This window comes from Rattus rattus, chromosome 2 (genome assembly GCF_011064425.1).
Source record: "Rattus rattus isolate New Zealand chromosome 2, Rrattus_CSIRO_v1, whole genome shotgun sequence".
Taxonomy (NCBI): Eukaryota; Metazoa; Chordata; class Mammalia; order Rodentia; family Muridae; genus Rattus; species Rattus rattus.
The window spans coordinates 154,402,210-154,422,872 of NC_046155.1; the positions used below are offsets into that span (position 1 = coordinate 154,402,210).

At 50.2% G+C, this 20,663-nt stretch overlaps 3 protein-coding genes and 5 non-coding genes across 19 annotated transcripts; all 8 read left to right on the plus strand.

Annotated features, from left to right (window-relative positions):
• The first annotated feature begins 5,095 nt into the window (after positions 1-5,095).
• Flt3lg (fms related receptor tyrosine kinase 3 ligand) lies at positions 5,096-12,096 on the plus strand. Of its 12 annotated transcripts, none has more exons than XM_032893671.1 (9): positions 5,096-5,168; positions 5,463-5,529; positions 5,796-5,909; positions 6,420-6,473; positions 7,060-7,203; positions 7,745-7,889; positions 9,302-9,480; positions 9,564-9,632; positions 10,300-10,543. In XM_032893671.1, the coding sequence occupies exons 2-8, from the start codon at positions 5,497-5,499 to the stop codon at positions 9,585-9,587; spliced, it is 693 nt and encodes a 230-aa protein (XP_032749562.1). In that variant the 5' UTR covers positions 5,096-5,168; positions 5,463-5,496; the 3' UTR covers positions 9,588-9,632; positions 10,300-10,543. The 12 variants fall into 12 exon arrangements, 8 of the variants coding, with proteins under 8 accessions (XP_032749562.1, XP_032749557.1, XP_032749559.1 ...); XR_004386922.1 differs by lacking the exon at positions 5,096-5,168 and adding an exon at positions 11,884-11,971 and having other exon boundaries at positions 5,176-5,529; positions 10,408-10,540; XR_004386923.1 differs by lacking the exon at positions 5,096-5,168 and adding an exon at positions 11,884-11,971 and having other exon boundaries at positions 5,176-5,529; positions 9,588-9,632; positions 10,300-10,540.
• A 1,075-nt stretch (positions 12,097-13,171) lies between these two features.
• On the plus strand, positions 13,172-16,273 carry Rpl13a (ribosomal protein L13a). The gene is made up of 8 exons (XM_032893672.1): positions 13,172-13,237; positions 14,241-14,313; positions 14,557-14,622; positions 14,734-14,835; positions 15,034-15,119; positions 15,291-15,350; positions 15,578-15,700; positions 15,786-16,273. Exons 1-8 carry the CDS (start codon positions 13,223-13,225, stop codon positions 15,870-15,872), a joined length of 612 nt encoding a protein of 203 aa, XP_032749563.1. The 5' UTR covers positions 13,172-13,222; the 3' UTR covers positions 15,873-16,273.
• LOC116894947 lies at positions 14,345-14,427 on the plus strand. Its single transcript, XR_004387143.1, has one exon. It is a non-coding gene; the product is annotated as a small nucleolar RNA Z195/SNORD33/SNORD32 family (small nucleolar RNA).
• LOC116894945 lies at positions 14,880-14,964 on the plus strand. The gene has a single exon (XR_004387142.1). It is a non-coding gene; the product is annotated as a small nucleolar RNA Z195/SNORD33/SNORD32 family (small nucleolar RNA).
• LOC116894949 lies at positions 15,160-15,226 on the plus strand. Its single transcript, XR_004387145.1, has one exon. It is a non-coding gene; the product is annotated as a small nucleolar RNA SNORD34 (small nucleolar RNA).
• On the plus strand, positions 15,394-15,473 carry LOC116894958. The gene has a single exon (XR_004387152.1). It is a non-coding gene; the product is annotated as a small nucleolar RNA SNORD35 (small nucleolar RNA).
• A 1,426-nt stretch (positions 16,274-17,699) lies between the features above and the next one.
• On the plus strand, positions 17,700-19,810 carry Rps11 (ribosomal protein S11). Its single transcript, XM_032893673.1, has 5 exons — positions 17,700-17,823; positions 18,559-18,690; positions 18,874-18,949; positions 19,156-19,285; positions 19,630-19,810. The coding sequence occupies exons 1-5, from the start codon at positions 17,809-17,811 to the stop codon at positions 19,751-19,753; spliced, it is 477 nt and encodes a 158-aa protein (XP_032749564.1). The 5' UTR covers positions 17,700-17,808; the 3' UTR covers positions 19,754-19,810.
• Positions 19,001-19,087, plus strand: LOC116894957. The gene has a single exon (XR_004387151.1). It is a non-coding gene; the product is annotated as a small nucleolar RNA SNORD35 (small nucleolar RNA).
• Positions 19,811-20,663: the final 853 nt, after the last annotated feature.

Below are 20,663 nucleotides of genomic sequence, written 5' to 3' on the forward strand. Positions count from 1 at the left end.
ACACACTCTCTCTCTCTCTCTCTCTTTTTTTTTTTTTTTTTAAGATTGTTTTAGGGCTGGAGAGATGGCTCAGTGGTTAAGAGCACTGACTGCTCTTGCAGAGGTCCTGAGTTCAAATCCCAGTAACCACATGGTGGCTCACAACCATCTATAGTGAGATCTAATGCACTCTTCTGGTGTGCCTGAAGGCAGCTACAGTGTACTTATATATAATAAATAAATAAATCTTTCAAAAAATTGTTTTAAGCCAGACAGTGGTGGCTGTGCACGCCTTTAATCCCAGCACTCCGGAGGCAGAGGCAGGCAGACCTCTGTGTTTGAGGCCAGCCTGGTCTACAGAGCAAGTTCTAGGACAGCCAGGTACACAGAGAAACCCTGTCTCAAAAGAAAAAAAATTAAAGTTTCAGGGGAGTTTTGTTTTTGTATTTTGTTTTGTTTTGGTTTTTTCAGTATGCATGTATGTGGGCATGCACAAAAGACAGAAAACACACGGGGTCAGTTCTCTCCTTCACCATGTTGGTTCATGGGATCAACTCAAGTATTTATACTCAGTAGTTATAACCTTTTTATAATCATTTTATCAGCTGAGCCATCTCACCCCGATCTGGAATTCTTGTGATCCACCTATATATATCTATCTCCACCCTGTGTTATTCCTTAATCTTCTCTGCCAAGTCCTTTTTACCATGTGAGGTCACAAAAGAAGACAGAGTGTCTGTTCATTCAGGCTGAACATGAAGGCCACAGGCAAGAGACGCTGGAGAAGAGCCACCACCATGGCCTAGCCTAGCCTTTCACAGTCACCTGGATCTGTGGGCTATGGCCAACTGGTTTACTCACTGCATATGGTCAACGCTCCCCCCCCAATTCCGCTCTGCTCACTAATGTTGCCCAGTTCCCTAGGCTGATGGAAGCTGTCTTAGTCCATTTCCTTTCTTGTATCTTATGGTTTGGCGATGGTGTTCTGTTTGTTGGAGTTTGGTTTGTTTGCTTGGTTTGGTTTGGTTTCGAGAACCACAGTGTGTGTGTGTGTGTGTGTGTGTGTGTGTGTGTGTGTGTGTGTGTGTGTGTGTGTGTGTCCCTGGTGGACTAGAACTTCCTATGGCTATGGCACCAAAGACGGCCTTGCATTCCTGATTCTCCTGCCATTGGGATGACAGACTTGAGCCATCAGGCTCAACTTCCTCTGAGCCCATCTTCTGAGCTGTAACTGATTATCACAGACTGTCACTTGCCAAGAGTAAAGGTCACAGTACATGGCTGGTGAAGCTGGGAGCCCCATCTGGTTGGCATTTGTGAAGCCTTGGCATGCTAATGGCATGACAGCTTCTAAGAGAACAAAGCCTGTCCCAGGGACCCTGATAACATGATATAGTGTGTGCGTGTCGCTGCTGCTGTGATGACACACTGTGACAAGAAGCAACTCTGGGAGGAGAGGGTTTATTTAGCTTACACATTCCAAGGTAGGAACTCAAACCTGGCAGGAACCTGGAAGCAGGGGCCTTGGACAGGTGCTGCTGACTGGCTTGCTTCCTGTGGCTTGCTCAGCCTGCTTTCTTAAACCACCCATGACCAGCCCAGGGGTAGCACCATTCCCCATGGATGTAACCTTCTATGTCACTAAGAAAATGCCCTACAGGCTTGCCTGCAGCCCATCTTATGGAGGCCATTTGACAATAGAGGTTCCCTATAGTTTGTGACTGTAGCTTGTGTCAAATAGGCATAAAACCAGTCAGCACAGACGGCAGTTTTGGCAGGATCTCTCAGTTAAGGCCAACCTGGTCTACAGGTCAAGTTACAGTTTAGCTGAATTACACAGAGAAGCCCTGTCCCAAGGAAGGGGAGTGGGACTGGAGGGGAAGCAGCATCGTATCTTTTTTCTTTTTCTTTCTTTCTCTCTCTCTCTTTTTTTTTTTTCTTTTAGTGATCTCCTTTTATTTTTGAATGAGGGTGTCAGATTCCCTGGAGTTACAGACAGTTGTGACCGGCCTTGTGAGTGCTGGGAATTGAGCCAGGGCCCTTTGGAAAAGCAGGCAATCAGTGCTCTTAACCACTGAGCCGTCTCTCCAGCCCCCATGACTTTATTTTAATGATGTCAACGGGTATGGACACGTGAGGTCAGAAGAGAGTATTGGATGCCAAGGAGCTGCACCCACTGTGAGTGCTGGGAACTGAATCAGGTCCTGTGCAATGGTACGGACTTCCTCCCCCCCCCGCCCCCCCTAGAGCTGAAGCCCAAACCCAGGGCCTTGCCATGCTCTACCACTGAGCTAAATCCCCAGGCCCTAGTACAGACTTTTAATCTCAATCATCTCTTCAGTCCCATGTCTTCTGGGGTTTTTGTTTTGTTTTGTTTTTTTTTGGAGCTGGGGACCGAACCCAGGGGTCTTCTGGTTTTTGAGACAGAGGCTCGCTGGGTGTGGTAATCCCAGAGGCAGGGCAGGTGAGCCTCCTTAAATTTGAGGACAGCCTTGTTCATATATCTTGTTCCAGGCCAGAGCTACATAGTGTACTTCGTAAGACTCTCAAAAAAGAGAGTCTGACTAAGCCTGGCTGAATTGGAACTCACCATCCCAAGCTGTTCTAGAACTTACTGTGATTCTCCTGCCCCAGCCTTCACGTGCTGAGATCCCAGGCCTGTTGTAGGACTCCATTAAAGCTCCACCTGGAGATGCCAGCACTTCCCTCACACCCACTCCCAAGCTCGTTGGGCTTCACCCAGCAGTAACCTTCAATTTCCACTCTCCAGTGACTGGCCAAAGCAAACCAAACAGGCACACCAGAGTTTGCAGAGCAGACCTAGGCTTCTGCAGGAGAGGCTTAGACGGACTAAGGAAGAAACAGAACTACACAGGCAGGAGAGCCCTGCCTCGAACGCCACTGAGAGCGTCTGCTCAACAGTCGACTATCAGCCTATCATGTGGGAAGTGCTGGGTTCAATCCCCAGAACTGCACAAAAAGAAGACACCTTGTATTTGTGTCATTTACTAACTCATCTCCCAGTTTAGGGTAGGAAAACCTTCAGCTTACAGAGGACAAAGGGCTGGTTCTCACAGTGACAAAGCCAGCACCACTGTGACACCTGTAGACTGGATGTGACAGGCTCCCTGAGGTGCTATAAAAAAGCAGCTCAGCGGGGTTGGGGATTTAGCTCAGTGGTAGAGCGCTTGCCTAGCGAGCAAAGGCCCTGGGTTCGGTCCCCAGCCTCCAAAAAAAAAAAAAAAAAAAAAAAAGAAAAGAAAAGAAAAAAAAGCAGCTCAGTGGGCTCACCGTGGCCTGCACAGAGCGGGGGTGCAGAGCACAGAGGAGCATAGATGGGCAGGTCAGAGCTGGGGGTTGATTGTTTGGAAGACAAAGTCTAATGTGATTCAGGCTGGCTTCAATCTCACAGCGAAGGATGATTTTGTCTGGATTACTGGCGTACTCTGCCTAGTCTTGTTTCTGCCATGCTGGAGGTGGAATCTAGGACTTTGTGTGTGCTAGCCAAGCACCATGATATCTGTAGCCCCAGGATCTTGAGATGAGATCTCCATACATTATCTAAGCTGACCCTAAATCCAAGAATAAGCAACCCGCGACCCACAGAGAAGATCCGTCTGCTTTTGCCTCTCCTGTTGGGATTAAAAGTAGCACCACCACATCTTGCCTATTATATGACACAGGGTCTTCTTTGTAGCCAAGGCTAACCTTGAACTCCTGGTCCACCTGCCTCCAATGCACCATGTTCTTCATTCTGATCCTTTCTGAATTGCCTCTGTGTGAACTCAGGTGCAGTTCAGGTGTCAGCCCTGATAAACGATGGCGCTCCCCATACTTGGAGAATCCCAAGGATTTATCTCCTAGAAACCAAAACCCAAACCTAGACACATCCTGTGCTACACAGCAGCGGTGAGCTGGGAAGAGGTCGGGACCTGCCAGTACATTCATCGGATAGACTCTGGGGTAGCTGCTGTTTAGGGAAGACATAGTTCTGGGTGCAAGGACTTTGCAGGGTGGAAACAGCCACTAAAGAAGCCAAGACAGGGTTGGGGATTTAGCTCAGTGGGAGAGCGCTTGCCTAGGAAGGGCAAGGCCCTGGGTTCGGTCCCCAGCCCCAAAAAAAAAAACCAAAAAAAAAAAAAAAAAAAAAAAAAGAAGCCAAGACAATGGGGAAGATAAGGAAACCATGTGTGTGTTAAATGGTGATAAGGACAAAGCAGGGTGAGTCTGGTGCTGCAAGGGGTGCAGTTTGGGAAAAGGTATCATGAAACCTCTGCCTGTGTGTTTAAGCAAGGACGGGGATGAGATGGAGGAGAACACAGGAGCTTGGAGGGAAGATATTCCATTCTGGGGAAACAGCTAGTGCAAAGGCCCTTGGGCAAGAGAATGCCATCTGACACACCACGGACAGATAGTGTTGGAAAGGAACATTAATAGCATGAGATTAGCAGAGAGGGGTCAGGGCAGCAGAGTGAAGTAGTGCAGCTCTGTGTGGCCACCTTTTTTGGAGGGGTGAGGCGAGACTATGGATTGGGTCCAGGGCATCAAGCAAGCTAGTTCTCTGCCATTGACTCACTGGTGGATTCTAGGCGGCTGCTCTCCAACTGCGCGGTGCACCTGTCTGTCTTTTTACTTTTTGAGACAGGGTCTCAAAATTTATTAATTTACTAATTGCTCAGGCCAGCCTTGAAACAAGACCAGCCTCCAACACTCATTCCTCCTGCCTCAGGGTCCTTGGTAACTGGGGTGACAGGTCTGTGTTACCAGTCCCTGCTGAAAGGCTGGATTTTTTTTTTTTTTTTATCCCCAAATGAATCAGGAACCCAAAGGCTGGAGGTTCAAGTTCTGTGCCCCAGGGAATAGTTGGGGGCTAGGCAGTAGGGAAATCAGAAAGGAGGCCACCTCAACATTCCTTATGGTAGAAGCAAGGCCTGTATAACGGCAGCTGAGGTGACTGACTGTTCCCATTCTACATACACTTCGAAGCTGGAAAGCCTAGCTGTATCCCTTCGCGGTCCGTTCAGGGCCCAAGCTGAGGTCTGCGGCCGCGCCACTTGTTACCACTAGGTGGCGCGTCCCACCCGGGCACGAACTCACCCCTGGCACTGTCTACCCCAAAGCTTCCTTTCACTTTCGGTCTTTGGCTGTCATCCAGTTCGGTCTTTCCACACCCAGCTGGGGCAAGCCTGGTGCGTGGGGTGAATGGCTTTCCAGGTCCCCGAGGGGCGGTCCCAAGGTCCCCACTCCGGGGCAGAGGGAGCAGGGTGCGAGACGTGGGGAGGATTCTGGGGACGTCGGTCGGGGTTCTTAGAAGGGGAGATGACTTTTCACCGTCACTGAGGCTCATGCAGGAAGCCTGGGGGAGCAGGCGGCGGAAACGCACCCACATCAAGGGCGGCAGCGCGGGGCGGCGGGGTACAGGGACGAGTGGGGAAGGGGCTGCAGGGTATGAGTCCAAAGTCTGCCCTTCTGTCACTTCCAAGACCCTGCCACAGGCATGAGGGGTCCCCAGCCGAGATGACAGTGCTGGCGCCAGCCTGGAGCCCAAATGTGCGTATACCTGAGGGGTGATGGAACTGGGTGGAGAAGGGAAATGGGCAGGGGATGGAGGCATGGGGAGACAGACATGGGACAGGGTTGGAAGAAAAAAGAGGATGGTGTAGGATGAAGTGGAAAAAGATGGACACAGGTTTGTCACACCAGCCAAGTGCAGGACAGGCCAAGACAGGGAGAGAAGATGACACCCAGTTAATGAAGGAAGCAGGATACAGGGAGCCCCTGCATGGAAGTCAGTGGCTGACACGACCTCCCTGTAGTCCTCCTTGTTGCTGTTGCTGCTGCTGCTGAGCCCTTGTCTGCGGGGGACACCTGACTGTTACTTCAGCCACAGTCCCATCTCCTCCAACTTCCACATGAGGATTAGCGAGTTGGTGAGCCGGCTCCCATCCCTGCCAGGCTGCTGTACTGGATCCTTACCCTGCATCTCTGCCACTGTCTCTTGCAGCGACTTTATCTCTGTGGAGCCTCTGTGCCTCTCTTTTTGGATCTGTCATCCCCTTCTCTGGATCTCTTAGTATCTTTCTCTGTCTCTGTCTGTCTCTCTCTTTTTCTGAGTCCCTGTTGTACTGTCTGTCACTGTTTCTCTCTAGGTCTCTCGATTTCTGGCTTCCACTCTGGGTCCATGTTCCTCTCTGTCCCTCTCTCTGGATGCTTCTCTCTGTGGGTCTCTGCCTCTCTGTGAATCTCTTTGCTACTCTCTTGGTCCCTCTCCTTTTCCTCTCTCTCTTTTTCTTTCTCTCTCTCTGGTTCTCTTCTTCTTTATGTGAGTCCTGTCCCTTTTCTGTCCTTGTCCCTCTTTCTCAGGGTCTGTTTCCAGCTTCTCCAACTCTCTATAATTTGCTCTTGCTTTCAGTCAGGCCCCATCTTATTTTCTCCCATAGACTGACTACCTGCTTAAAGATTACCCAGTCACTGTGGCCATCAATCTTCAGGACGTGAGTCACAGTCGGGAGGGCCCTGGGATGGAGGTGGGAACCAGACACGAGATGCGCCACCCTTCAGGGACAAGGCTAGCGGGCCAGCTCCTGCTTCCACAAACCTAGAAATCTAGACCTTCTCCCCACCCACCCCCACCCCACCCTGGCCCCGGACCCAGGCATCCTATCTTATTCTCCCATCAAGCTCTCAAGATTGGCTTCTCTGTTCCTTTGGCTGTAGTAGGTCCCTCCCTCTCAGGCATCTGGCCCCGCCCCTTGGTCCGGGGTCTTCAGACTTGTAGCCCTACCACTTCTCTCCCTTGGTGTCTGCCCGGGTCTCATCTCAGGAATTTGATCCTGACTCACCTGCATCATAAAAGTGTCAGGCCTACCCTCCTTACCCTTTCTGGCCTCTTTCAGGCCCCAGCCCCTCCCAACTTATCTTAGCATCTGGCCACGCCCATTCTCTTCTGCCACCTAGTCCGATCTTTAAACCATCTGGACCCGCCCTCCTTCCTTCTGCCTTCTGCCCCGGCCTGCCCCCTGTTAGTCATCTGGGCCCGCATCTTCTCCCTGAGATCTGGCCTGGGCTCTTGATCTTCAGGAGAAACACTGCAAGGCCTTATGGAGCCTCTTCCTGGCCCATCGCTGGATAGAGCAACTGAAGACTGTGGCAGGGTCTAAAATGCAAAAGCTTCTGGAGGATGTCAATACGGAGATACATTTTGTCACCTCGTGTACCTTCCAGGTTAGCCTTAGAACTTGGTAACGAAGAAAGAGCGCCAAGTCCCTCCCCAGGCCTTGAAGAACAGCTCTGCTAGGTCTTTTTTTTTTTTTTTTTAAGATCTATTTATTATATATGAGTACACTGTAGCTGTCTTCAGACACACCAGAAGAGGGCATCAGATCCCATTACAGATGGTTGTGAGCCACCATGTGGTTGCTGGGAATTGAACTCAGGATCTCTGGAAGAGCAATCAGTGCTCTTAACCGCTGAGCCGTCTCTCCAGCCTCCTCTGCTAGGTCTTTTAGGGGGAGTTCGTTTTCTCACAGCATACCACAGAGGTAGAACTGGAGCCTCCGAGCCTTGAGGTCACCTGTTACTGGGTCTTTGCTTTCAGTAGCTGAAGAAGGTTGTTACTAAGGTGTCCTCTCTCCCCTAACAACTGGAGAACCCTGGAGTCTTTGAGACCTGGGCCCATTGGCTCTGTGACTTCTGAAGGTCAGGGCCCTGGGTTGGTGGAGACACGGGTGTGACATGGTGATGACCTGTCCCTCCCTGCTCCCAGCCCCTACCAGAATGTCTTCGATTCGTCCAGACCAACATCTCCCACCTCCTGCAGGACACCTGCTCACAGCTGTTAGCTCTGAAGCCCTGTATCGGGAAAGCCTGCCAGAATTTCTCTCGGTGCCTGGAGGTGCAGTGCCAGCCGGGTAACAATAGCCCCAGAGCCCAGCGTCCCCCGGTGCCACCAGGCTCACAGCCTTGCCTACTGTGTCTCCCAGAGGCTTCTGCTTCCACCAGCCGGGACATGAGACAAGCGCTTTCTCCCTTATTTTTTCTCTTTTCTTTCTTCTTCTTCTAAGATTTATTTGTTTTTATGTGTGAATGTTTTATCTACATACCTGTAAGTGCACTGAATGTGTGTCTGGTGCCTGAAGAGGCCAGAAGAGGGCGGCTGACAGATTCCCTGGAACTGGACTTAGAGCTACTTGTGAACCATCATGAGGGTGCTGGGACCCAGGTCCAGTGCCAGAGCAGCCAGTGTTCTTAACTGCTGAGCCACCACTTCAACCCTTTTTTCTTTTCTTTTGAGATAGGGTCTCATTATGCAAGCTAGGCTGACCTTGAACTCAAAGCAATCCTCCTACCTCAGTGTCCTGGGTTCTGGGATTACAGGTATGAAGCCAACACTTCTGGCTTCCTTTCCTTTTTCCATGTTTTTATCATCATATATTGATTATGTATAGCAATGTCTCGTGACATTTCATATGTGTCTACATTTTCATCACAGTCACCATTACCTTCTCCTGTCTGCCTCCCTGTCTCACTGATCCCCTTTCTCCTTCCCAATGGCCCCTCTTCTTCTTCCTTTTTTATATTTTAAGCCACTTAGGTGGTTGCCTGTAGGAACTGTGCAGGAGTTATTTACACTGCATCTTAGCAAGGCTACATTCCTGAAGAAAATGTCTCTTCCTGCCTAGCAAAAGCTAATTGCCACAGATGCTCAGGAAAGGACGGGGCATTCCTTTTTATGGCCTCAGTTTACCTATCTTTGAGAAGGAAACAGAATTTGTAGTCTGTTGGTCTAGGGCAGCCCTGTCCACAGGGGATGGGGACTAAGTAAGCAGAGGATTCTGGGTAACGATACTAGCAGACATGCTCATTACCTTTTTCCTTTCTCTTTTACTGTTATTGATGCTGTTCTGCGGAGACAGGGTCTGTCTATATAGTCCAGGCTGCCTCTAACTTGCTATGCCGACCAGGCTGAGATCCCCTTGCTTCTGCCTTCTGAGTTCAGGACTGAAGGTGTGGACCATGGTGTCCAGCCATGCTCATACCTTTTATCCCCAGTGTTGATTTATTTTTGAGACAGTGTTACAGTGTATGTTTCTGTCAGTCCCAGAACTCACTATGTAGATCAGGCTAGCCTCAAAGAGACCTGTCGCTTCTGCCTCCCCAGTGCTGGCTTATTAAAGGCACGGTGTGCCAGGCCTACCTCGTGCCCCAGGTTTTGGTCTTGTTATTTGTAGGTCCCTCATGAACCATCACCCATAGCGCTCCAGGACTTTCCATGTTTGCTCTGATGAACCCACTCGGTTACCTGGCTCTTCTCTCTCCCCAGACTCCTCCACCCTGCTGCCCCCAGAGAGTCCTGGAGCCCTAGGAGCCACGGAGCTTCCAAAGCCTCAGCCCAGGCAGCTGTGGCTCCTGCTGCTACTGCCTCTCACAGTGGTGCTGCTGGCTGCTGCCTGGTGCCTTCGCTGGCAAAGGACAAGAAGGAGGGTGGAGCTCCGCCCTGGGGTGAGCCTAGTGTCCAGGGCAGTTGGATGGAGTGGGTGGTAAGGGATGAGGGTGGCAGGTGGCTGACCTTGTGGGGGCCTCAGGTGCCCCTCCCCTCCCATCCCTAGGATGTGAGACTTGTGCGTCGCTGACTCAGCCAGGGTCTTCTCTCGGTGAGTCTACCCTACCGCTTACACTGCAGCCTGGAATGGCCAGGCTTCGGGATGAGAGTCGGTCCAAGATTTGGGGGCTGTCTTACTATGTCTCACAGGAGGGGTCGAGATTCAGGAGAGTGGTGTGTGTGTCAGGGGCAGGGGAGTCTTTGCTAAACTTTCAGTGTGGCAACACTCAGGGGGTTTCTGGAGCTCCCACAGTCACAAGGCTGTGGAGGGCTGGGAAAGCTCATGGGTCTGCTGTGAGAATGAGCAAAGAGGCGGAAGAAGGCGGGTCCCCTGCCAGCACCCGAATTTTAGAATGTAATATATTTTACACTCATAATGCCTCTCATGTGGAGGTTACACCTGTAACCCCAGCCCTTGGGAGCCCAGAGCAGGAGGATTGCTGAACTGTCTGGCCACCCTGCGCTACAAGGTGAGTTCAAGGCCACTGTGAGATACACAATGAACTCTTGTCTCCTGTCTCAAATAAACAAACAAAAACATTCAGTTCAGTGACACTTATTTTTTTCAGATGAGGTCTCACTATGTTGCCCAAACTGACTTAAAACACTTTTTAAACACCTCAATGAACCTTCCTGCCCCTACCTTCCAAATAGCTTGGGCTTACGGGCATGCTATATACAACAAGGCTTTTCTCTTCTTTTTTTTTTCTCGGTGCTAGGGTTGGGAACCAAAACAAGGAACAAGCTAGGCAAATGCTGTGCTGAGCTACATCCCCAGCCCAGAGGACACACTGTCTGGGCCTGGCGATGGACATGTGTAATTCCAGAGCTTCTGGATTGGAGATGCTGAAACTGGAGGATACTGACTTTAAGAAAAACAGAAAGGAAGAAGGGGATGCATTGTAGCCCTGTGTGGTCGCTTCTGTCACCTCCACCCCTTAAAATAAAAACAACTGCCGGGTATGGTGCTGCGTGCCTGGAATCTCAGTATTCAGGAGGCTGAGGCAGAGGGATTAAAACTTCAAGGCCAGCCTGGGCTACTGAGTGAGCTCAAGGCCAACTTGGGTTACTGAGTGAGTTCAAGGCCAGCCTGGGAAACTTCATAAAATCTGTCTCAAAATAACAATGGAAAACAGAAATGCTGGCACTGGAGCTTAGTGGCAGGGTCCCTGCACATGTGAGACTCTGGCTCCCATCTGCAGCTGCCACACAGTCGCTATAGAAACACGTCATCTGCACTTAAGATTCACACTGCCAAAATGGATTTCCTGTCAGCTTAATTAAAACAATTAGATTGTTTAAATTTTCCAAATTTAAGTTTTTAAATTTTGCAGTTTCCCATTTCTGAAACACACAGCCATAGCGGTACATGTGTGTAAACCCATCTCTATTTATTTATTTTTGAGATAGGGTCTATGTAGCTGGGATGGCCTGGAATGTAGGGGCAATACTCCGGTCTCTACCTCTGGGGTGCTGGAGTCACAGGTGTGTATTACCATACCTGACAGTAATTCCTCTTTTTAAAAGAAATTATGGGGTTGGGGATTTAGCTCAGTGGTAGAGCGCTTGCCTAGGAAGCGCAAGGCCCTGGGTTCGGTCCCCAGCTCCAAAAAAAAGAACCAAAAAAAAACAAACAAACAAACAAACAAACAAAAAAAACAAGAAATTATGCCAGACTTCCCCCCACCAAATAAACTGAAAAAAGAATTACACCCGGGGAGCGGGCACAGTGTATTACGGCACCTGTATGTAAGTCAGAGGACATGTGGGAAGCTCATTCTTTCACCATGTTGGTCCTCCAGTGTTGGATGGAACTCCAGTGGTCAAACTCGGCAGCAGAGGTCTTTTACCCATTAACCCAGCTTGAAGGCCACGACTCGTTTGGTTTTGAAATGGGGGTCTCATGTAGTCCTATCTGACCTGGAACTCACTCTGTAGACCAGGCTGGCTTGGAACTCAGAGATCCACCTGCTTCTGCCTCCTCCAAGATAGGTGAGCCACCAGGCCTGGCTGTAAAAAAAAAAAAAAAAGACTTGCAGCAGATTTTTGTGGTGCAAATCTGTACTCCCTTGTACATTCTGGAGAAGAGGCAGAAAGATCAGGAATTCTGGGTTATCTATTGTTGCAAAGAAGTCTGAGGCTAACCTAAGCAGTGTTGAGGGGGTAAAGGGGTGGGAGGGTGTAGTTCAGTCTTAGAAGATTTGCTTGCCTTTCACAGAAAGAGGATGGGGGGCATAGGTCAGTGTTAGAATGCAGTCTGAGAACTCCAGTTCAGACAGACCATTGATGATCCCATTTTACAGAGGATACTGAGGCCAAGCCGGAGTCATCTGACAGACGTTTTGCACAGCCTGGACACAGGGACAGTTGGGTGGAGGCTGGCCTCCTCTTGGACCTCACTGCCTCAGCCAGCTCTCCCCAGGATGGAGACAACATCAGAACTCAACAAAAGTCCCACTCGCCCCTTCTGTACAAAGTCCTTGCCCCCATGAACTTGTATATAAATGTTTTGTTTTTTTTTTTTTTTTTGGTTTTTTTTGTTTTTTTTTTTTGGTACCAGCTCTTCCAGGCCTATCTGTGGATGGGACAGGGAATGGGTGGACCTTTTAGGTTTCAGAATCTTGGTTTTTTGGTGCTTCGTGATGCAATACGGGCTCTCCAGAAGTTAAGGCAGGATCTTAAGTTTAAGGTCAGCCTGGATTGCAGAAATCTTGTATCAAAAACCCGAACGGACAACAAAAGGTTCTATTTGTTTTCTGAAGCCTTCAGCAGCCCAGGGTCAGCACGGGGAAATGCTCCATAGGACTATGATGTGAAGCAGAAGCAGTCCAATTCCCCAAAATCATGGCACCAAAGTGTAACAAGTAAGCAAAACAGTGTTGGAACCTCCTGGAGGAACCGACTCAGGCTGGGATGTTTAGGGAGATTTTTCAGGACAAAATGAGTCTTTCATACTGAACAATCTACTGCCTTTTTGTTGTTTCCTTTGGTGGTGGGCGGTTATAGGTGCACAGCAGAGAGGGCAGCTCAGACAATTCACAGCTGGGTACAGCAGCAAGTGAGTGCATCTGCGTCTCAGGAACCTGAAAGGCCTTATCTCCTTCATACTCTTCCATCTAGAAAGACTACCCCGACTTGTCTGACAGAAGGAAACTCCTAGGCTCAGGAAAGGCCAGCAATTTTCAGCACACCAAGAGGTTGAGGGGAGGGACCGTTACACACGCAGCTCTGAAGGGCGGGCCAAGAAATATTCTCGCCCCCTTATGGCCACCACATGTTCTGCAACCGTCATTCGTTGATGGGAGTAATGGCGCTCCACATCACGGACCCCTGAACGGAGACGTGCAATCCCTCCAAAATATGGCGGCAGCGGCTGGATGGCCTTGTACGGCTAAAGACGCCTCGAGAACCACGTGACCTCTCGCCCCGCACAGTCATGGCCGTCAAGATCCAACTCATGCGATAGTCTGATTGGACAATATGAAAGTGGCCCGCCTCCGGTGTGCGCGCACTCACCGCTTCGACCAATGAGAAGACAGAAACCCTCCAGTTCGAGCCATCTGCGTCACTTCCTCCGCCCCTGCAGCAAGGGATAAGAAACCCTGCGCCAAGACCTCTTCCTTTCCTAGGCGGCTGCCGAAGATGGCGGAGGGGCAGGTTCGGACTCTGCGCGCCGGGCGGTGTGGGGTTGGGGTGGGTTCCAGGAGGGAGCGGAATGGGAGCCCACTGCTCCACTTTGCTTGTGCGATGGGACTTAAGCAAACGTTTTGACGCGAGGGGATTGTGTAACGTGGGCATAACCAGCCGCGGCACTCTTTAGGTATGGGGCGATGAAAACGTAGCGTTTTTCCTGGGGAAGACGGGAGTGGGACTCGGGTTCCCAACACCGGAAAGAACGTTTACAGGTTTCATCTCCGGCATTGGGGTGCGGGGACCTTGGAATTGCTCATGCCTGATATTGTACTTTTGTTAGTGGGAGGCTTCTGTTTTGCATGACTTAGGGTTTTTGTAACATCTAATACTTGGGCTTGTAGCCCTTTTGAGGGTGTTAAGTGTTCAGAATTAAGGGGTGAAATGATGAAGCAGACTTGTAAAACAGACTGAGGGAGGAACCTCGTGACTTTGAGGGCTGACAGGAGTTGAACTGCGTCTTTCCTGCTGTTTTTAGATGTCTTGAGGGTAGGTTGTTGCTAAGGAAGTAGATGACGCTGTTTAAAAATGTAAACGGTAGTGTGCAATGGTTTTCTCTTGTAGTTTGAGCTGTACCATTCTGAACTGCTCAGAATTGCAGACAGGACAGGACAGCCATTGTAGTTTAGCTAACTACAGGTTCGTTTGTGCTGCTTAGAGGAACAGGTCTGCTCTTAGTGAGAAAGCTGGGAATTTGGTGGGACTCTACAATGGGCTAAAGTCTGAAACCAAGTCTGGATAGACTCTTTGTGGTTCATGGTGTGCCTGTGGATCCCAGCTATCCTGAAATTTGAGGCCTGGTAGGGTAACATAAAGTTCCATTTTAAAAAGTCATATTGTGTACACATTATAATGTACCTTTGGGACACGTGGTTCATCTGGGTTATAGGCATCCTGGTGGGGAGAGGCACTGTGAAGGGGTTGGTAACTTGGAGTAGGGAAAGCCTACTAAGCCTTCCTGTTTCCACAGGTTCTAGTATTGGATGGCCGGGGCCATCTTCTGGGCCGCCTGGCGGCCATTGTGGCCAAGCAGGTACTGCTGGGTAAGTTTCATTCAACATCTACATTTGCCTGAGAGTCTGTGATGAGCAATAATCACCATCTTTCGTTTGAGTCTCACGACTGTGAGATCAACCCATGCACCGCTCTGAGACTTACAGCCCCTGCTTACTTGGGGTTCATGGCTTAGAAATGATTTTGGAGCAGATCTGCATTCCATGAGTGCTCTGTGGCTTTGTTGGGTGTTCAGTGACTTTCCTGACTGTCTCCAACCCCATGCTTTCTAGGCCGGAAGGTGGTGGTTGTACGCTGTGAGGGCATCAACATTTCTGGAAATTTCTACAGAAACAAGTGTGAGTTAGGGCTGGGGTGGGGGCGGGGTTAACCTGATCCTGGACAAACAGGTCCTTAGTTGCTTTTTGGACCCAAAAGGCCTCATCCTCATATACTTTCCCTTCTGACAGTAAAGTATCTGGCCTTTCTCCGAAAGCGGATGAACACCAACCCGTCTCGAGGCCCCTACCACTTCCGAGCCCCAAGCCGCATTTTTTGGCGCACTGTGCGAGGTAAGCTGGTCCCATGGGTGACATGGAGGACAGGGGAGCGTCTGGCAGCTTGTGATGAGGATGTTTCCCACTCATGTTCGAGTTGCCCGACAATGAGACAACTCTACATGCACTACCATCTGAGGCTGGCCTATCCCTGCTCCTGAGGTCAGGTGGGTTTCTCAGCACCTCTGATGAGGCCTGCTGTTACACCCACAGGCATGCTGCCGCACAAGACCAAGAGAGGCCAGGCTGCCCTGGAACGCCTCAAGGTGTTGGATGGGATCCCTCCACCCTATGACAAGGTGAGCCTTGCAGGCCTAGCCTCACAGCCTCTCTGCATCTAGCGTCTGTGATGTTCTATTACCTACATTGTTTGAGCCTCATGAAAACTGCACTGGCTGAGACGCCTGACCCATCAGCCTTCTTACCAAGTGCACCCAACATGTCTCTGAGCCCTTATTTTTCTATAACAGAAAAAGCGGATGGTGGTCCCTGCTGCCCTCAAGGTTGTGCGGCTGAAGCCTACCAGAAAGGTAAGCTCTAGGCTACAGAATAAACTTGTGGGACCTCAAGACTGGCAGATGATGGTTTATTCTCACGATGGTCTTCGGATGCCACAGTGCCGATAATGCCAAAGGCTGAGCTGATGCCAGGAGAGCGTCCATGTTGGGATGAGTCCTTGAAGTAGGGTCCCTAGGCCCTCCAGCTCACTCTGCTGCTGGGGCACATTCCATGTCCTTACAGCCTTGTGCCCCTGCAGTTTGCTTATCTGGGGCGTCTGGCTCATGAGGTCGGGTGGAAGTACCAGGCAGTGACAGCTACTCTGGAGGAGAAACGGAAGGAAAAGGCAAAGATCCACTACCGGAAGAAAAAGCAGCTCTTGGTGAGGATAGAACCTGCGCTCCAGGGTTGGGGTGGCCCTGGGACAAAAGCAACAAATCTCTGACACTTGTCTTTTCAAACCACAGAGGCTAAGGAAACAGGCAGAAAAGAATGTGGAGAAGAAAATCTGCAAGTTCACAGAGGTCCTCAAGACCAATGGACTCTTGGTGTGAACCCAATAAAGACTGTTTGTGCCTCATGCCTGCCTGGCCTGCCCTTCCTCCACCGCCGACCAGGGATGTGGGGACCAAAGGGTCCTTAGTCACTGCTCCTGTAGGTAGAGGGTGCATTTAGACAGCTGAGTGAGAGCTCATCCATCATCTGCTTGAGTTTTACATTAAAGTGATAACCATGGAATGACCTGATCTTCAGTGTTCAAAGTAGCCCCACCCACCTGTCCCAATACCATATTCTGAAGCTATGAGAAATGAGGGCTGCCCACCTGGGCTGAGACTTAGAAGTGCACACTGAAGATTTTGGCCAAATGTAGGTGCTGCCTTTGCTGCTTCCCAACAGACCACAAGGCAATATTTTTCTGGAGGGTTCTATGTGCTAATAAATTATTTGACTTAAACTGGTGTTTCGTGGTCGTCTCCTATACAGAAGCAGGGAGGGCAGAGGGCACTTGTTAGATGGTGCACTGCCACATGGTTTGCCCCTTTTTTTTGATCATCGTGATTGGATGTGCCCTGTTGCTCAAGAGGTGCATGTACAGATCTTGGGCCTGTTCTATATGGTTTCATTAAGTCCGCTCCAAAATAGTGTCAGGACATAGCAAATGAGTAAAGACAAGGATAAAAGGGGTGCAAAGATAGTTGACAGTATGAATCTGGAAGAGGTCAACTTAAGTGCAAATTTAATCAGAAGGATTGAGGCCAACTTTAGGCCGGATAAAGGTTAACCAGCCTGGACTAGTGTTTTGGGATTTATCTGTGTATTGGGTGGGGTGGGATGGGATACCAGTAGACTTACTCAGTTTTCTTAAACATTCTGTTCCAAACATCAAATCCTTCACATGTTGCCCTATTCTGTGAGACAGGTTTGTTTTTTTTTTTTTTCCGGAGCTGGGGCCCGAACCCAGGGCCTTGTGCTTGCTAGGCCAGTGCTCTACTACTGAGCTAAATCCCCAACCCCGAGACAGGTTTTATGACCCCTAGCTGACCTGGCACTTGGCCAACTAAAGAAATAGAAATTCTTAGGCCTCTCTCTGAGTGCTGGAGTTAAAGGCATTCAGAACTATTCACAAGACATAGTTCTATTTTGAAAATAACTTTTACTGTCCCAGCTATTACAGAGCTAAAACTGCAAATACTTGAAACTTTGGCAGATAAAATCTTTTGCCACTTTTAAGTCCTGGCTTAATCCTTCATTATTACCTGGAGTGGTCACCTAAGGTAACAATCCTCCAAAAGTAATCAACACATAAACTCATCAAAAGGTACAACAGATCTGCCAGCTGGGCTTCTGGATGGGAAACCTGAGATACTGTCAACAGACATGAACCTTGTTAATTTATACAACTTAAGGTTCTAGCTACTTGAGCCTTTAAGGTAGGTAACGTGATTTCAAGCACAGCTTGGACACCTTACTGCAAAAATTCAATTTTAGAATCGGAGCTAGTCAGCACAATGCCCATAAACTTTTAATAAAAGGAAAAAGCTAAAAACTGCTCGACTGACTGCTCATGACGTCATAGGGCAGTTAGTCTGGTGTGAAGCAGTTCACTGATTTTCCTGAGATCCGCTCTGCGATGCCCTTTCTCTCTGAAAAACTGAATACCACCACGCGGTTCCTAAATCCCACGTGAAACCAGCTGCAGAAGAAACTACTCCGCCCTATGACTCGCGATACCACGTGATGCACTCTCCCAGACAGAACGCTCGACAATGGACTCCTGAGATCTCGCGAGATGATAGGATTCTCTTCCCGCCCCTTAGTCTTTCACTATCATGGCGGCGTACGGACAGTACTAGAATCGCGTGTTCTTGCCGGAAGTACCTCCCACTTCCGCAAGGGGCTGATCCTACGCCACTTCCGCTCCGGACCTCGCGTAGTGAATAAGGCAGCCGGGTGTGTTCCTACCTCTCTTTTCCTCAGGCTGCCGGGAAGATGGCGGACATTCAGGTTCGAGCATTTAGCTGTTTTCCCCCGCCGCTTCAGTGTGGAGCTTATTCCTTTGTGTCTCTGTTATCGTACGAATTAGCTGAAGCGAGGATGCCTGCGCATGCCTTCATCTGATAGGCGGATCGAAAGTCTGGGTTCTACACAGTAATGGGGTCTGATCGCTTTGGGTGTTATTCCTTAAAACTCAGGCCCTAACGGATGATAGTTTGAGGAGGGAAGAGGGCACCCTGAGGGGCCGGAGTCCTGAGGGCAAAGCCGGGGAGACAGGTTTAAGCAGTTTTTTTCTCGGTGAGAATTAAACCCCGGGCCTCGTGCGCACTGCTCAAGTGCGCTACCGCAGAAATACAGCCCCGACGACGCTTGCTGTAATTTTAAATGTTGGCGCAGGCCTGGCCTCGAGTCAGATCAGGTCTTAAACCTGCCATCCTACCTCATCCTTCCGAGTACCTGGAAGCTCAGCCACGAGTACATAAGATGTGATTCCTGAGTGAGTGAACTTGTGTGTTTTGGAGAATCAGTATTGCTGAAACATTGATTCTGATCTCAGCCACGAATTCTGCAAGCTGTGGAGGTTGATAGAACGCAGTGTGTAAGCTAAAATAGATTTGGGGTGGTCGTGGAGCACTGCCCCTCCAGATTGGGCGTTTGGGGGTGAAGGTTGTAAAAAGGTTGGAAGGAAAAATATCTTTGGTCTCCTCAAACTTTAACTGTAACCTCACCAAATTATCCCTACAGACGGAGCGTGCTTACCAAAAGCAGCCTACAATCTTTCAAAACAAGAAACGTGTTTTGCTGGGAGAAACTGGCAAGGAAAAACTCCCTCGGTACTACAAAAACATCGGTCTAGGCTTCAAGACGCCCAAGGAGGTACAGGACCCTCCCAACAGATGAGATTTCATGCAACCCTGCACATGTGGGAGCATAGCCACCCCGCCCTCTTCGGAGTGGCTGCCCATAGGGCCCCTGGGAATTGTAGTTTGGACCCTGAGGCTTCATCCTTGGTTCTGTTTAGGAAGTGGTAGTCCAAACCACACTTTCTTATCTGCACAGGCCATCGAGGGCACCTACATAGACAAGAAATGCCCCTTCACTGGTAATGTCTCCATCCGAGGACGGATCCTGTCTGGTGAGTGAGAAGTAAAAGGGTCCATCTTGGTGGCCTGAGTCCAGGGGTGCTGGCAGGTGATGTCTGTTCTCACGATGGTCTTCAGATGTCCTCCAGGGCACTGCTGAGACAGCCACTTGGCAAAGCTGATGCCATAAATGGAGCTTCTCAGGAGCCCCACTCAACTGATTTCTACCTGCTAACCCCTTTCTGTTGCCCTCTCCCAGGTGTTGTGACGAAGATGAAGATGCAGAGGACCATTGTCATCCGCCGGGACTATCTCCATTATATCAGAAAGTACAACCGCTTTGAGAAGCGTCACAAGAACATGTCTGTGCACCTGTCCCCCTGTTTCAGGTGATCGTGGTTCTCTGATAGGTTGGGATAATAACTCTGACAATCACTGGCCAGGCTGGAGGGTACCTGTGTCAGGAAGAGCCCCAGGGGTGAAATGCTGCTGTCTTTAGAACAAAGTGGGGTGTCCTGTGGGCAAAGAGGTGTTGTCCAGGAGTGTATAGACTGCTGGGGGAAGAGGAGCGGCTGCTGGGTGTCTGGAAGTGGAAGCTGGAGTTTGTGTTAGTCTTAGCAACCGTTTAGATGGCCACTGGTTGGGTGGAGTGGAGGTGGGCACCCTCAGCCTGTCTCTGGATGAAGGGATCACTGGGGAGGCCCCTCCTGCAGACTTTTTGTCTAACCTACAGGGACGTCCAGATTGGCGACATTGTCACTGTTGGAGAGTGCAGGCCCCTGAGCAAGACTGTTCGATTCAATGTGCTCAAGGTCACCAAGGCTGCTGGCACCAAGAAGCAGTTCCAGAAGTTCTGAGGGGACTCTAGCCAATGCCCTAGAACAAATAAAAGTTATTTTCCAACTTACAGAACAGACTTGGAGTCTCTTGTGTCCTGGATCAGAGAGGAGATTTCGGGGCTTAGACCTGAGGGGTTTCTTGAACTGGAGGTGTCTACTGCATTCATTCCCTTGGGGTCTGTCTGAACCTCTAAATCTTGGTGACCAAGTAGACATGGTCAGTTACCTGGTACAGCCGGTAACTGCCCTGTCCCTTGGGAGGAAGTGAGGGTGGAGCCCCTGACCTCAGTTTAGGTCTAAACTCTTCAGTGCCCCAGGGAACCATCTGGGCTTTCCCTAGGGGCCTCTGGTCTTCCCACAGCTGAAGAGTAAGCAGGGCCCACACTCACCTTGCAGGTGAAGACACCTAGGAAGGGGCAAGTTCTTGAGTATCAAGGTCTGCTTGAAGCCCTGTAGTCATTGCCTCCCATTGGGGCTTATGTCCAAGGCAGGAACCCTTTAGAAGGTTGGCCTGTGTGGATGTGGGGGTGATGGGACACCCACTCAGAATAGAACCCAAGGCACACACACACACACACCCATATGTGAGAAGGGGACAGACCTGGGGAAAAGTCCCTTGGCTGCAGGAGAAGCTGGAGTTGCTGCTGCTGGGGTCCCCAAGTCCCTGTCCCCCAGGCCTGTACCAGGGTCTGAGGCACAGCACTGGTACAAGGGTTGGGAGACAGGGCCTTGAGAAGAGTCCTCTGCAGAGATGCTGCGGAATGCACCGCTTCACCACGGCCTTCTGCCTTTTACCAGGCCGCTGAGGGAGGGGGTTCCTGTCAAAGGAAGTGGGCCTGCATCAAAGCGAGCAGGAAGGGGCAGGGACCGGTCAGGAGGGGGCACCGCCCAAGCTGGGCGCCTGCCAGCCACCCAGGAGTGGAGACAC

Bases quoted from the DNA above. Each gene is read 5' to 3' on its own strand.
- Rps11 (XM_032893673.1), top strand. The intron at 18,950-19,155 runs GTGAGTGAGAAG...GCCCTCTCCCAG, and splicing joins CCGAGGACGGATCCTGTCTG to GTGTTGTGACGAAGATGAAG. The intron at 19,286-19,629 runs GTGATCGTGGTT...TCTAACCTACAG, and splicing joins CACCTGTCCCCCTGTTTCAG to GGACGTCCAGATTGGCGACA.
- Flt3lg (XM_032893664.1), top strand. From the start codon at position 5,428: ATGAGTCCAAAGTCTGCCCTTCTGTCACTTCCAAGACCCTGCCACAGG. The intron at 5,910-6,419 runs GTGAGCCGGCTC...TTTCTCCCATAG, and splicing joins ACATGAGGATTAGCGAGTTG to ACTGACTACCTGCTTAAAGA. The intron at 7,204-7,744 runs GTTAGCCTTAGA...CCCTGCTCCCAG, and splicing joins TCACCTCGTGTACCTTCCAG to CCCCTACCAGAATGTCTTCG.
- Rpl13a (XM_032893672.1), top strand. The intron at 14,623-14,733 runs GTGAGTTAGGGC...CCCTTCTGACAG, and splicing joins AAATTTCTACAGAAACAAGT to TAAAGTATCTGGCCTTTCTC. The intron at 14,836-15,033 runs GTAAGCTGGTCC...TTACACCCACAG, and splicing joins TTTTTGGCGCACTGTGCGAG to GCATGCTGCCGCACAAGACC.